At 41.6% G+C, this 16333-nt stretch overlaps 1 protein-coding gene across 1 annotated transcript in view; it reads left to right on the top strand.

The window, feature by feature from the left end:
• MCC (MCC regulator of WNT signaling pathway) overlaps nt 1-16333 on the top strand; it is a 202635-nt gene that overhangs the window by 11840 nt on the left and 174462 nt on the right. The window contains exon 2 of the mRNA XM_035099855.2: nt 11521-11768. Coding sequence (XP_034955746.1) covers nt 11521-11768 — 248 coding nt within the window. The remainder of the gene's footprint in view (nt 1-11520; nt 11769-16333) is intronic.

Here is a 16333-nt window from a genome sequence, read left to right on the forward strand (position 1 = left end):
GAAGCAATTCGAAGTAGCGCCATCTTAAAAAGCTCAAATCACTTTCGCTTTTCTCTCATAGCCATGAAGATTTACGATCATTATAGAATTTACAGCTTTTCCAGGCAGGAGACCCAAACATCAAACCATAGACTCTTGGTAAATTAATGGATCTCCTTGCCCTATAGCTGAACTTAGCTTCAGGTCGCTGCTCCAATTTAAAGTGCGTCACAGCTCATAAATCCTCCGAACGCATTCAGAACTCCTTCCGTCCGACTAGGGGGGGGCTTTTCTCATCGGCAACTCCACATCTTTAAAAAAATATGCTCAGTAACAACAGTTATAAGGTTCAACTCACACAGTCTTTTGCTTCTCTTTCACTCCAAACAAGCCAGGACATCGCGTCCGGGAAGGTACGAGGCAACAATATGAAGAAAAAAAATAAAATAAAAACTCACTCCCCTTATCGCTCCGTCCCCATCAATCCTTCTTCCAGATGCAGTACAATCTTTGACTCCTCTCACTCGGCAGCATAAATTTCTCAGCAGTAAACAGCGCTTCTTTCCCTCCTTCTGAAGTATGTCCATAGATTTAAGCCTAATTATCTTCTTTAACCATGGAAATCCCCGCCATGCAGATTAGCGTCCGGGAGTCCTGGCCCTTGTAAGTGCTCAGCCCAAGCTCCCCCCACTCCAAAAACAGTCGGAGTGGGTCTGGGGGCATCGCGGGCCAGCGGCCCCTCTCCGTAACCCCCGGAGAGGGTAGGGGGTTGCCATTTACTCCCCTAGCAACCGCCAAATTCCTTACAAAGGTCAGAGAGATGGAAAACAGGTCCGCCATTCCTGCAGGCGGAAACCGGAACCAAAAGGTCCGGTTGAACTCATGAACTCATGTAGTTCTCTGAAATTCCCTCCCTGTCAACAATGCAACGTCAACAAAAGGATCTGTCTAATACTAAATAGAAAGGGAGTTCCAGAAAAATGTTGCTGGCAAACCAAAGATGCATTTCTTACAAATGATTTCTTACATGAACGTGATATAGCACTTGTCAAAGGGTCAGTTCCGCAGATGGAAGCAGGAGAGTGGCCGCATATGGCTTTAGGCAGTCTTTCAAGTCAGCTGCTGAGGGTTTTGTGTGCTAATAGAAACACCTTGAGTTTGACCTAGTAACAAGTCGGCAGCCAGTGCAACAGGAGTGTAATGTACTCAAAAGCTTGCCCACTATTTTGTGGTATTGGTTGGCCTAATGTATTGGGGTAGGGGAGCTGGGGCACCTAGCAATCAATGTGTCCCTTTAGTTCCAGATAGTACATGGGTAGATGAGTCTTAAAAAGCCCGGGACACAAATTTTAACAGCCCTCTAGCGGCTATGGTGGCTCATTCACCAGAAGTAACATATTTAGCGTTAACTCTGGATTCTGGAACTAAGCCTCCTGATGTATATTGTGCTCTAGGAGGCTTAGCCTGGTCATAATCGTGTATACAGAGTCACTTAAGAGCCAAACAGAATTATATAATGAACATCAGTAAATGGAATTAACGCTGGAAGCTTTGCACATCTGGTAAGAAAAATTGATGTGCCGCAATAAAATCTCTCAGGCGTTCTTAATTGTCTGCTACACAGTTCCTAGTGATATTGGTAGGACTTTAGAAATATACCGTAGTTAGGTTAAATTAATGGTTCACTGAACAGAATTTTGAGCAGGGGAGAGCACAAAAAATAGAGAGGCTAGGACTGTGAGTAAGACTTTGTGACTTGATGTTTGGTGTTTCTGTAAATGCCTTTCTGCATCTAGAACCCAGGCTTTTGTTAATTCAGATTAAGGAAAGAGAGCTACGGTGTTGCTAGGCAGGCCTAGACTGCAGCATAGGTAATTAAGTGGTAAATCGTGATCATTTGACTGTCGTCCATAAGGAGCATCTTGCGGAGAAGCAAACTGAGCAAACCAGCTTGCTGTAAGAGGGACCCCTTTGGAGGTCCGTGGTTGTAAGAAACCTAGATTCTAGTCACAGCAGTGAGCTTCATTTTTCCATAAAAGGCTTCTAACAAGGATGTAGAAAAGCTAACAGTGAGAAGATCCTGCATGGAATAAAAAGGCTTCCTGAGCCTTCCTCTCTAATGTAAAGTGTCACATTTTTTGTGGTTCTTTTAAAGATCAGTGATATAAGGAGTAAATGTTGGGGAGAAAGAGAGTGATTAGGTATTAGGTGCATTCAGTTACTACAGTGTTAACAAGGGGCGTGGGTGGCGCTGTGGTCTAAATCACTGCGCCTCTTGGGTTTGCCAATCAGAAGGTTCTAATCCCCCCAACGGGGTGAGCTCCCGTTGCTCTGTCCCAGCTCCTGCCAACCTGGCAGTTTGAAAGCATGCCAGTGCAAGTAGATACATAGGTTCCTCTGCAGTGGGAAGGTAAACAGCATTTCTGTGCACTCTGGTTTCCGTCACGGTGTCCCGCTGCGCCAGAAGCGGTTTAGTCATGCTGGCCACATGACTTGGAAAGCTGTCTGTGGACAAACGCCGGCTCTCTCGGCCTGAAAGTGAGATGAGTGTTGCAACCCCAGAGTCACCTTTGACTGGACTTAACCACCCAGGCGTACCTTACCTTACCTTACCTTACCTTACCTTACCTTACCTTACCTTACCTTACCTTACCTTACCGTGTTTAATAACTTAACTAAAAGTTGCAATCCTATAAAAACTTTCCTGGGTGGAAGTAAGTTCCTTTGAATTCAACAGGTCTTTCTTTTGAGGAGAAATGCATAGGATTGCACAGTGAAACTTCAATTAATTTAAAAGTTGCACCTGTTTGATTAGGCAACAGATTAAAAAGAAAGCACATCGCTGTATTTTTTTAATGCAAGTGCTTATAAAAGCTGCTGATGGCAAGCTCTATCTATTCTTAAGATGTATTCCCTCCACCTTTTGTCCTACAGGAGTGCTGTGTCAAGAGCAGTGTTCAAAACTCCCATTGTTCTAGGCGCATTTTGCGACAGGGAATTTCATTAGCGTGAGCAGTTTCTGAGCTCTGGGTGCAATACTGCGGCTAAGATTTCAGATTAAAACTGCAGACTGGAAGGAAAGGAGGACCTTTTCCTGCCTCCCCACTTCCAGCAACTCTTGAAGACTGGAGAAGAGACCCTCTTAAGAATATTAGCGGGGTGAGCAGGGGAAGGACTAGACCATGTGAAAACTGCAGTTCATTCATTTTCAGCTTTGTATTCTTGTTATAAAAAAGCGAGCCTAGACAGTCCATTGTTGCGCCCACAACCTAGGTTTAAGGTACCATTTAGCTCCTAGCTTTCATCTCAGTTTCTAACACTGGTCAAGAGATTGTTGGATTCTACTATCTGATACTATGCAGTGGGTTGATGACATCAAAAGGTCATTGTGATGGTACACCAACAAACAGTCTGCTACACAGTTTTAACTGTCTCCGTGATGACCACCTTTCAACAACCCTGGGCTCTGGGTGTGTGTGAGAAGCAGGATCTTGGTGCTAAGGCCTGGCCACTTGACCTATGCATTTTCACTCGACCACCTGTATGGTCCCTATGTGCACAAAAACTGTTTGAAACCTGAAAATATTAGGGTTTCCGTACTGTAGTTTGTATGTGCATAAGGACCACACAGGAGGTCTAGTAAATATGTGTTTAGTTTGTGATGGGTTTGGACTTGCCTCCCCATGTTTAGGAAAAGATATTGAGAACTTGTGAAGAAACCTGTTTGAATTGATGTGTGTTGCACAGAGAGCTAACATTTATGAGCTTTTAGTGATTTCATGGTCTGTGATTCAGATTTTAGCATACAGGTTTAGAGATGGTGTTTTAACTGGCTTTTTTTTTTAAGAGTCTCTTGGAATTTAAATAGGTGATCTTATTCCTGTATGATGCCACTGAAAGGAGTAATTTCACATTTTTATGATAATTGTTACATAGCTTGCTGGAGGAAAAAGGATTACTCTTGTTTGCTGATAATCTGAGAAGTGGTTTTACATTGCCTCCTTATGGTTTCTAATATATTTGTACAAATTCTTATTTCACATATTTCAGTTTGTCACTGGAGAATTTGTTTAAACCTATTTCGGAAGAGGTTAGGGTAGTCATGTGTATTTTATCCGCATGCCTTTTCCTTCTCCATTTTACAGCCCACATTGAGTTTGAACAGGACTTTCCTTACAAATGACCTCAGTTTCCTTGGTCAGGATCTGATAAGCCCACAAATGGCGCAGATAAGGGGGGTTCAGGGCTCGCCCACCTGTCCATGAGCCAGGGAAAAGCAACTATCTTGGGTGGCAGAAGTCCAGGAGGCAGTGCCCCTCCAACACTGGAGAACCAGCACTGGCTTTTTGCAAGATCTCACGGTGCACATGAAATCTCATGAGATTTTGATGAGGTCTTGCAATATCTTGCCAGAAGCTGTTCTTGCTTTGCATGTGCCATCGCACAACCCAGCTAAGGGAGGCGGTGGCGGTGGCATGTTTTGCCTCGGGCGGTGAAATGGGACATGCTGTCCCTGGGCATATTATATTATCTTTTTTATATATAATAAATTTTATTAATTTTCCATTAATAACAATCCAATATAGACCGCATTCATGACAGATGGTCATCCAACCTCTGCTGAAAAACCTCCAAGGAAGGAGAGTCCACCTCCTCTCGTGGGAGTCTGTTCCACCGTCGAGCAGTTCTTACTGTCAGAAAGGTCTTTCTGATGTTTAGTTTGAATCTCCTTTCTTGTAACTTGAAGGCATTGGTTTGGGTCCCACCCTCCAGAGCAGGAGAAAACAAGCTTGTTCCCTCTTCCATGTGGCAGCCCTTGAAGTACTGTATTTGAACATGGCCAGTATCAGCATTTGCACTCTTTTGAGCCTTCCAGTTGATCAAGGCAGAAGCTTCTGAAATACAATGCAACCCTTGTTTTATTTTGGATTGCTTCCATTTTCCGAGTTCAAAGATTGCTTTCCCCTTCATGTGGGCCTCATGCCAAACATTTTTGTCTGAGGAGCCTTCCTTAGCAAGTGTAAATTGGGACTAATAAGAAGGAAAAAAGCATTCAAAGATGTAGAGAATTGTAATGAAAACTTCCCCTCCCTCCTTCTATTTTTAAAAAAAGTAAAGAAGGGGTAAAGAACAAATTAAAGTCATAATGCACTTCATTGAACATTTCAAGCAGGATGGGTGGTGGCAGGGATGTCCAGACAAGCCTGTGAAATTGGTTTGGAAAGAATTACTTGAATACCTGTAAGCTCTATTTACTGTTGCTGAGAGTATTCACGTGCATCTGACAGAATTAGCAGCGAAAATAGGGACTGTCTCCCTTGTTTAGTGGCCGTTCTCTAGGTGTTAATTAGCACGGTTCATTTTAATGAGAACATTTGCCACCTAATTCCTGCTGATACTTTTATTAGGAACTAAATTTTAAAATATGCAAAGCATATTTGCGCAATCTCAGTAAAGGTGGCAAGAAATGTAGAACATTAAATTATATATTTAAAAAAGGTTAACCGTAATAATAAGAAAGTGCTACCCTCCGAAATTAAAACTTGGCTCATGAGAACATTAACTGTGAAGTGAAATCAGTATGGTTTTGCCAAATAAAATTCAATACAGCATTTGCTATAAGAAAGATTTACATTTTTTTAAAAGACATAAATCTGATGATAGCAGATTAAGACCATTTTGGTAACCCCGTGCTTTTTGTTTTATGTTACAATTCCCATCATCCATGATCATTGGTTCTGCTAGCTAGGGATGATGGGAGTTGTAGTCCAAAACAATTAGAGACCCAAGTTTGGGAAGCCCTGATTTCATTTGACTACAATATTATGTTCTGTATATTTTGTTAAGGAATAAAATTGTCTTGTTAAAGTATATAGCTGGTGCAGTTTGATCATAGGGGATTGTGAGCAACCTAAATAACCCTATACCCTTGCTTTGGGACTTTTAGTCAATCTACAGTAGAGTGCTGCTGCTTTATATTCAGTAGGTGCTGGCAGGTGTCAGGGGCTGTGCTGAGGAGGGCTGCACTGAGGAGGAATGGTGGGAGCCTCCCGCTCCCCCTGCTCCTGATCAGGATCCTGAATCTTCCCAGGAGCAAGGGGATAGTATAGATTTGGAACAGTGGCTTGCAGAGGGACATAGTTCAGAAGGCAGAAGCTGGGAAATACTGGATGGGGAACAGCTAGGAGAAGAAGCACTGGAGGGTAGAGAGCTAACAGATTCACTGTCTCTGGAAATCGTTCCTCCGCTTAGTCCAAGGACAAGAAGAGCTGATAAGGTGGCAGAACAGAAAGCTCTGAGATTACGAGCTTTTTTCCAAACTATAATCCGGTCCTAACAGTGTCTGAGGGACAGTGAACTGGCCCCCTGTTTAAAAAGTTTGAGGATTCCTGTTCTAGAGGCTGTCACAGGGCTCTTTGACATGCTAAGGAGGTTCTTACATGGAAGTCAAGGTCTCCCTGAATGCAGTCGTATTGTTCTTTTATAAATAGGACCTAAATAATAAATCTTTAAGCCAGTTTGACAAAGTTGTTTTTGTGGATAGGATTCCCACTGTGTTTATGCTGGAAATTTTTTGATCTACTACTCTGCTGCAGACTTCCCAGGAGCCTTCTAAATGTCTGCATCACAGAGAATTGAAGCTATTTTAACTTGCCAGTATCTCTTTGATCAATTAATAGTGTTAGAAATGAATCTGTCTCATCATACTCCTATTAGCATTGGGACTTTTCCCAGAATAGCAGCTGCTGGCTGAACTACATTGCAGCAGGAACCTTGCCATATTTCACATTCTTTGACTTCTCTTTGGGGGAGTCCTGTCTTAGTAGTGGGGAAAGCCACTGTGGTTTCAGCTTTCATGTTTGTCTTTCGGTTTTCATTTCTTATCGCTTAGCAAGAATGTTATGTTGGCTTAACCATCTTGTAGTTCTGGGATCTTTAATTGGATACTGCTATGCAAGTTCTTTTAAATTAAGAGCTAATTTCCTGAAAGAGGCAAATTAGCTTTGATTTCCCCCCCCCTCTCCCCACATGCTCAAATGGGTATTTATGAGTCGAAAACACTTTCTGTGTCACTAAATCAGCAAGGTTAATGGACATTGAGTGAACCAGATATGCAGTAAATCTATGAGTACATTCCACTGCATTAATACTGGAGTTTAAAAAAAGATATGACTGATATACAGTGACTGACAGTCTTGGCAGTGTGGAAGCCAGTGCAGTGTTACATTTTGTGGCATGTAGCAGTAATATGTTGGAGGCCAGGAAACTGTTCCTCTTGCTTATAGCTCTAGGCAGCTTAGGTTAATTGTTCCGAGCTAAGCTTTTCCGCACTGATATACTTTTCAAATGGGTTCTAATGTTGGGATGGATTTTAAGGGCTCTGTAAACTTGTGTTAGAATTTATCTGAAAGGCAAGGCTTTGAAACCAACACACAGTGCTAGTATAAGACCTAAAATGTGATACAGTGGTACCTCTACTTACGAATAACTCTACTTACGAATGTTTCTACTTACGAATGGAGCTCCGTCCGCCATCTTGGATGCGGTTTAGATAGGATTTTTTCTACTTACGAATTTTTAGATAGAGTTGCTTCTACTTACGAATTTTTTCTCCCAATGCATTCCTATGGGATTCAACTTACAATTTTTTTCGACTTACGAATGTGCGTTCGGAACACATTAAATTCGTAAGTAGAGGTACCACTGTAATAAAAAGCACGGGCAAATAAAAAGTTATTCACATAGTATCAAAAGGACACCAAGGTTATTCAGCGGTCGAACAGACTCCCACAAGAGGTGGCCATCTGTCCTGGATGCTTTCGTTGAGATAACTGCTGCTGAAAGTTGGATTAGATGACCCTTGGGGGCTCCCTTCTATCTCTGCAGTGCTATGATTCCGTGAAGTTTTCAAGGCTTCTTGGTGAAAAACTTGGAAATAATAGTGTTACGCTACCATTGGAAATCCCCTCCCCCCCCACACACATCTAAAGTTGGTTTTGGCATGCATAGGGGAAATTCCTTCATTTTATTTGTAAGATTTTTTTAGCTGCCATAGGGTCCCAAGGGTGAGTTGCAACAATATAATCATACAAGTAAAACAATTCCAAACAAAGCAGAAGAGAGAAGAGCTAGGTCTCAGAAAAACACTTTAGCTGTCAAAGCCAACGTAAAGTGTACTTGAACAAAATAGCACAATACGATGGCCAATAACAATGGCACTAAACACTATTTATAAACTAATACAAATGATCACCAGTGACTACAGTATCATATGAGCGCTGATCCAGAGCATATTTTCTACAGTGTTTATATTTACTTACTTATATTTACTTACATGTTAAGAAATTTAACTGCATCCTTCTCGTATTAATTCTTACAAGTCTGGCTGATGAAGAATTGATCAAGATTGGCTGATGGAGCATTGGACGAAACAGATCGGTTATCTGGCAACTCAGTTGCAGCGATATTTGGTGACAGATTATGTATATATCGAACTTTTGAATTATTCTACCGCAACGGGTGAAGAAGATTCAGAGACTTTGGTTGCAATTTCTGATCATTTGTATTAGTCTATAAATAGTGTTTAGTGCCATTGTTAATTGGCCATTGTGTTGTGTTATTTTGTTCAGCTTGTCTATATTGCAACACAGGGGTCTGTTTAAGGTAAAATGTACAGCAGAAGCTATAAAAGAGGGGAGGGGCCGTGGTTCAGAAGTTCCCAGGAGCACCAGGTAGGACTGGAAGAGAAACCTCTCTGAAATCTTGGAGAGCCACTGGCAGTCAGTGCAGACAATACTGAGATGGATCACTAGTCTGACTGTATATAAAGCACATTTCTGTAAAGGTGTTAGGTACACCTCTGCAGAAAGGGAGTTGCACAACTTAAAGGCTACCACAGAGAGAGCCCCCGCCCCCAAGCTACCATTCCCTGAATTTTTTTTTTTTGGGGGGGGTGGAACGTCCACACCTGACTTGGTTTTATCTGCATGTATTGGTGTGGGTTGTTTTCACTCACAGGATTTGTAAAATGTCATCTCATGTTTGGGAGTGATTGTGTGGAGAGGAAAATGCCCAAGTCACCTGTGGAAACATTGAATTGGTTGCAGTAGATAGAGCTTTGCTCTTTAAAAAAAGTCAGAACAAGGATTTATAGTAGGTCAACTGTTTGGATTTGTTGTATGATCAGATTCCAGCCAAACAAATATTTAAGGCACCCTTTTGTAGAACAGATCGGCATTAGAGTTTTGAAGTGTGTGAATAGAACATTATTTTATTTTATTTTAATTTATTAAATTTTTATCCCACCGTTAACCCCGAAGGAGTCCAGGGCAACAAACAACAAAACTGCAAAAGAATACAATTAAAAGGGGGGGAAACATTTAGAAACAGTCACACATTCTCTCAGCTAATAATTTCAAGGTTTTAAAATAAAAAAATTCCTTCAGTAGCACCTTAAAGACCAACTAAGTTTATATTTTGGTATGAGCTTTCGTGTGCATGCACACTTCTTCAGATACACTAGAAACAGAAGTGTCAGACCCTATATATATACAGAGGGTGCTGGGGGTGGGTGGGAATGGGAGATGGGCTGATGGGAGTGGTAAACCTGTAGATGGGTGTTAATGGCTGCTGATGGCTGCAATTAGTCCTGGGCTGAGGTGCTAAAGAAAGCTTGATCATGCATAATGAGATAAGAATCCGATATCTCTATTCATCCCAGGTGCTTCCATGGTTTTAAGCTTGGTAATGATTTCCAATTCAGCAACTTCCCTTTCCAGTCTGTTCCTGAAATTTCTCTGTAATAAAACAGCTGCTTTGAGATCTTGTATAGAATGTCCTGGGAGATTGAAGTGTTCTCCTACTGGTTTTTCAGTCTTATGGTTCCTGATGTCAGATTTATGTCCATTTATCCTTTGGCGTAGGGTTTGGCCTGTTTGTCCAATATAGAGAGCTGAAGGGCACCGTTGGCATTTGATGGCATACACAATGTTAGAAGATGAGCAATTAAATAGTCCTGAGATGGTATGTTGGATGTTGTTGGGGCCAGTAATGATGTTGTCCGGGTGTATGTGGCAGCAAAGTTGGCATCTGGGTTTATTGCAGGCTCTGGTACCAGTGTCCATGTTAAGTCTGGTGGTTGTATTATTGTGGGTGAGGAGTTGTTTAAGATTGGGTGGCTGTCTGTAGGCAATGAAAGGTCTTCCTCCCAGAGCTTGAGAAAGGGAGCTGTCATTGTCCAGAAGAGGCTGTAGATCTCTGATGATGCGTTGTACTGTTTTAACTTGGGAGCTGTATGTGATGACTAGTGGTGTTCTGTTATTTTCTTTTTTGGGTCTGTCTTGCAGCAGGTTCTCCCTAAAATATCCACCTGATGAAGTTAAACAACAGATCAACAGAGCCAGACTGATACCCCCACCACCCTCTGTATATATATAGGGTCTGACACTTCTGTTTCTAGTGTATCTGAAGAAGTGTGCATGCACACGAAAGCTCATACCAAAATATAAACTTAGTTGGTCTTTAAGGTGCTACTGAAGGAATTTTTTTATTTTGCTTCGACTCAGACCAACACGGCTACCTACCTGTAACAAGGTTTTAAAAGTAGGGCTGAAAATAATGACAATATATTTCACATCTGGCAAACCAATGCACCTCTTTGGTTTCAGATAGCAGCAAATGGGTAGATGAGTCTAAAAAAAACCGGGACACAACTTTTCACACCTCTCTAGCGGCTATGATAGCTCATTTACCAGAAGTAATGTCTTTAGTGTTAACTCTAGAAGTGTATACTTGATTAACTAAGCCTCCTAGAGCATAATCTACATCAGGTTGTTTTACTGCTACTTCTTTGTTTCTGTGTTTCACAACCACTGTGTAGTCTTGGTCACACTCAGTTGCAATGATCAAGGCACCTACAAATGCCAAAATATAAAGTACGGGTATGTAGTTTCTCAAGGGTTTGCTTTATGTGGCTCTGCCAAGAAACCACTGGAGTTTACCATATGTTCAAACCAGGGCCGTCTTTAGCATATGCGCCGCCAGGGTGCAAAGATCCACCCGGCATCCCTCTTTTTAGGGGAGGCAAACTCAAAGTTGTTGACCTTTTTTGGGGGGGAGGGGGTGATCACTCACCTGTAACAATGTCGCAATGGGAAAAAACTGCTTTTGTTTGATGCTACAGAGTAATAGAACGACGGAAGAGGGGAGGTGGGGACTTGGACTCCATTGCTTTTCACTGCCGCCAATCGAGAGGGTATGCATTTGGTGCCCCTCAGAGTTCGGTGCCCGGGTGCCCCACACGCCTTGCACCCCTGGGTAGAGACAGCCCTGGTTTAAACATTACTTCTGTGACTGAAATCTGATCTCAAAGTTCCTTTTCAGAAATGAGGGGGGGGGGAATGAAGTTACTTTATCAGACTTGAAAACTTCTTTTGAATTACTGGCTACTAACCATCCAATACAGAGGTGCTTGTCTTTGCACTAAACTACAATTGTGTGGGTCTTCTCTTTCTCCCTCTCCCCTGTCTCTGATATTTCTAGGAATGACTTGCTGATGGTTTGCCGCCAACTGAACATGGAGGATTCTGTGGCTGAGATCATGCATCAACTTGGCGCAGATGAAAGTGGGAAGATTTCCTTTCAGGAATTCACACGATGCCGCATGCAGCTTGTGCGAGAAATCAGGAAGGAAGAAGTGGAACTCTCTCTGAAATCAGATGACTCTTGCAAAAAGAAAACATTAAGGGATAGAATAGCTTCCTGGCCAACAAGCAGCAATAACAGTTTGGGTAAGTGTTGTTTCGTTATGCCTCCATTGTCTAGAAGTAAAGATTACACAGATATGGCCACCATCGTGGTATCATCTAGTTCACGCTTCCTCAACCTTGGCCCTTCAGATGTTTTGAGATTACAATTCCCATCATCCCTGACCACTGGTCCTGCTAGCTAGGGATCATGGGAGTTGTAGGCCAAAAACATCTGGAGGGCCGAGGTTGAGGAAGCCTGATCTAGTTTATTGGAGTAAATAATTTTCTTTCTGGCATGCTTGTTTTAACATCATTTCCGGAAATGGTGCATGTATTTTAAACTATACATATTGGGAACACACTACAAACAGCTATGTGTAAAACATTTTGCTGAACATGGCTGTACATTTATTTCCTACGTCTGTGTAGGTGTGCTTTGGAAATTATATGAAGTCGTCAAGATCTCCCCATTGATACTTGCTTAGGTTATGGCAAGTAGCAACAGCTTGTTTCTCTGCATGAAAATAGAAAGCTTGGAAAGAGGATCTTAGGCTGCATTTGTTTCGGGCAGCTCTGCCCCTAATAGTTGTTTATTGGTGTGTTTAAAAAAAACCCAAAACTGCAGTTTTAGGACCAGAGTTAACATGATCTCATTTTGACTGAAGTTCCACAAAACCAGGAAATTGGTGCCTTTATAGATGCACCATGTGATCAGCAATAATACTGTACACTGTCACAGACTGATGTGGTGTTTCCCCCCTGTGGAATTAGGCAATGATGTGTCCTTGCTTCCATCTTATTAAACTTATTGACTGATCTTCCCACAAATGTGGGTTCAATAACTTCTCATCCTCTTGCAACCCTTTTTAGAACGTAGATGATTGCTCACTTGATTTGCAGATTACTGTAGGAAAGAATATCTAACTATGCAAAGTAAAAAGTTACATTTTTAAAAAAAAGAAGGCCAAGTGTTCCAAGACCATGGATAGCCACAAGTTAGAACAAGTTGATTCCTGCAAATATCTCAATAGCTTTCATTACCAACTGGACTGTGCAATGCAAATTAGCACAGGTTGAGCAAAAATATACACTAATTAATTGCATTGCCTTGATATTTCTTCACAAAAAGCAGTAAATTTGTTGCAGCACCCTATGGGTGAACACAGCAATAGTTGTGAACCAGAATTTGTATGGAGCCTCAATCTGGTTTTCTGGGCTTAAGTTTTCATTAGGAACAGCTTGGTGTTTTTTTTCTTGGACCTATACTGGGTACGCCTAAATGTGTTGCTAGTACTACCCTTAATCATGGAAGTCTTAGCTCATAAAAACTTGGAATGGGTATACTTCACTCATTCTGAATCTGCTTTCCTGCCCCTCCTATTTCTCTGTTGTATCAGGTATTGCTCAATTCTTTTGTATCTATGTGGGAAGGAGAGTTAATGGGGAAAGTTTTTGTTGCTGGTTCGCCTTCTTTTTATCTGTGGTCTTTGTACCTAACGCAAACCTGTGGTTTAGAGAATAAAAGATACAGATTTGAAAAAAAACTACATGCATCAGCTAATGGACCATGTGCAGCACAGTCTGGGCCTGTCTTAGTCTGCCTGTAACAAATTCATATCACATCTACATTTTTCTGTAGTTACCTAAGTACAGAGTAACAGTTTTGTTGGCACATTTTAATGTTTTGCCCTCTAAGATCCTACATTGCAAATTAGCCAAACTTCTCTTTAAGGGGACCCAGGTGGCGCTGTGGGTTAAACCACTGAGCCTAGGGCTTGCTGATCAGAAGGTCGGCGGTTCGAATCCCTGTGACGGGGTGAGCTCACGTTGCTTGGTCCCAGCTCCTGCCAACCTAGCAGTTCGAAAGCACGTCAAAATGCAAGTAGATAAATAGGAACTGCTACAGCGGGAAGGTAAATGGCGTTTCCATGTGCTGCTTTGGTTTGCCAGAAGCGGCTTTGTCATGCTGGCCACGTGACCTGGAAGCTATACGCCGGCTCCCTCGGCCAATAATGCGAGATGAGTGCGCAACCCCAGAGTCGGTCACGACTGGACCTAATGGTCAGGGTCCCCTTTACCTTTTTACTCTTTAAGGATAGGTGCCATCCTTGCAGCTTATTAGAGCTTGAAAAAGTTTCTCCTGGCCACTGAATGCTGCACCAGATTAAGTTTCCAAACCAAACTGAAGTTTATTTGGAGGCCTCCCCACTTTTAATGGGTTGCAGTAATCTTATCTAGAGGTTTATAAACTACTGTATACACTTCATTTGCCAATTGTTTATTGCTGATAATTTTGTATCAAGAATGTGAGCAAAAGTTACTTTGAAATAAAATTTTGCTTTCGTGCAAGTCTTTGTTTAATGTTTATGTTGAGGGATGCAGTTGCAGTGATTGCTGTTTACGGCTTGAACTGTGTCTAGCTACTGCCCTTTTTCTGAGGTGTGTGCCTAAGCCTGGCTACTTAAGTTGAAAATTCCAGAGAAACTGTGACTTAGTTCTCTAGAATTATGTTTCATCATGTATGAGATTGACACTGACTTTGCTGCTGTTCGTTGGTGAACTAAACAGCTCTTTTCACCAGAGGGTTAACTGACAAGATAGCATTAGGGTGCCACCTACTGAAAAAAAGAAGACAAAACAGTCCTGAAAATCTTTTGCACAGGTTGGTGGGCTGGGAGAGACGTGATTGTGCAATTGTGGTTGTTTTTGAGCTTTTAGAATGGTATAGAACGCAGGTATAGAACGCAGGCCATTGAAAGTACCCAATGTGTTGATGTCCCATGACAGAACTCTCTACAGTTCTGCTTGTAGAGAGTTAGCATATTGCTAATGTTTGTCCAATAGAATTGAGCCAAATGTTAAAAGTACCTAATTTTGACTAGATTGGAAATGTGATTTGCCAGAGTATATACTGATCCCTCAATGCAAGAAGTGAAGTTATAGGTAACCAGGCAGAGGGCCTTCTCGGTAGTGGCACCCTCCTTATGGAATGCCCTCCCATCAGATGTTTAAGGAAATAAACAACTATCTCACTTTTAGAAGGCAGTCTGTATAGGGAAGTTTTTAATGTTTGATGTTTTATTGTGTTTTTAATATTCTGTTGGGAGCCGCCCAGAGTGGCTGGGGCAACTCAGTCAGATGGGTGGCTAACAACAGCAGCAGCAGCAACAACAACAACAACAATGATGTTGTAGCTCAGGACTCTACGCCCTCTTTTCCTCCGAAATATGCTTTTCTGCTTTAGAGTTTGGCTGTAAAATTTCATGGGCATTTAGTTTTCATGTTGGTCTTCTGATGATATAAGATTACGGCTCTTATTACTATGAACAGCACTCTCCAGAATAAGTGTTTGTCGGTGAGTAATACCTCTTTTTAGTGGAGCCAAGTGATAAAAAGAATATACAGAACAAACATGCAAATTGATTTTAAGGCTTGTGGTAGATTGACTTTTTATGTGTATTGGCACTGAATTTGTATTTCTATTATGTATGTTTTAAATGCCATCACTAGGTGTTGTTGCACACCATGCTGGGCGTAAATTAATGTTAGCAAGTAGATGTATTATCCTCAGATGGCTAACATCGCGAACTAAGCTTTCCTCTGAGTAGACCCACTGAAATTGAAGGTCCTAAGTTAGTCGTTTCAGTAGATCTGCTCTGTGCAGGACTAATATTGGATACAACCCTGGTTGGGAATAAGCTTCCTTGAAGTGAGCAGTGTTTGCTTAAGAGTAAACATGCATAGCATCGGGCACTCCTGTCTGTTAATAGTTTAAGACAACATGACTTTCCGAAGAACTATTTATCTTACTTGCAGAAGAGCATTGGTAGGGAAAAGTGGCAGTCATGTTTACACAGAACAATCTAACATGAAGAACTTTGTGGTAAACATGTTAACTGTGTTTTGCTCCAAGGTTTTACTCCCATTAGCATAACGTCAAGATAAATGACCTATTGTAAGAACTATGCATTCCATTTTCTGTGTCCTCTGCAGCTGATACGTGCAGTTTTCATTAAATTGTCTTGTGTGTGAGTAATGGTGTAGGTCAGTCTTAATTAAATAGAAAGCAAATAATTTGTTGTGAGTCCCCTCCGAAATAGATATGCCATACTGTAGCTTTGCTGGCAATCACTTTATTTTCGTTTTCTGAACTTCAGGGGGAAGAGCCCGCCATTATGTAGCTAAAAACACAGCAGTCATGCAGAAGAGGGAAATATCTGTAGACTAAGGGGGACACTGAGGTATGCAAAAACATATAAAATCTGTTGCGGGGGGACCCTAAGAGGAGAAATCTCAAAATTAGCACTTGGGAACGAAATGACATGGATTTTTGAGTGGGGGGGGGGCAATGTTGAAATAAATCCGACTTCTTTATAATAGAATGTTTTCCGTTAAGTAGAATCTGATAAAATTGGGACATTTATATTGTTGTTCTGATCTTTCAAGGCTTGCATAATAAATTATTATGCATTTTTATTGTCTTATGCATCCTATAATTCAGGCACGTTCAACAGGTAGATCGTGATCTACCAGTAGATCACTGAACCTCTGTGGTAGATCACTGGTAGATCACTGGCTCCCCCCAAAGAAGCTCTACAACTTTGTCT

This window comes from Zootoca vivipara, chromosome 11, assembly GCF_963506605.1.
Source record: "Zootoca vivipara chromosome 11, rZooViv1.1, whole genome shotgun sequence".
Classification (NCBI taxonomy): domain Eukaryota; kingdom Metazoa; phylum Chordata; class Lepidosauria; order Squamata; family Lacertidae; genus Zootoca; species Zootoca vivipara.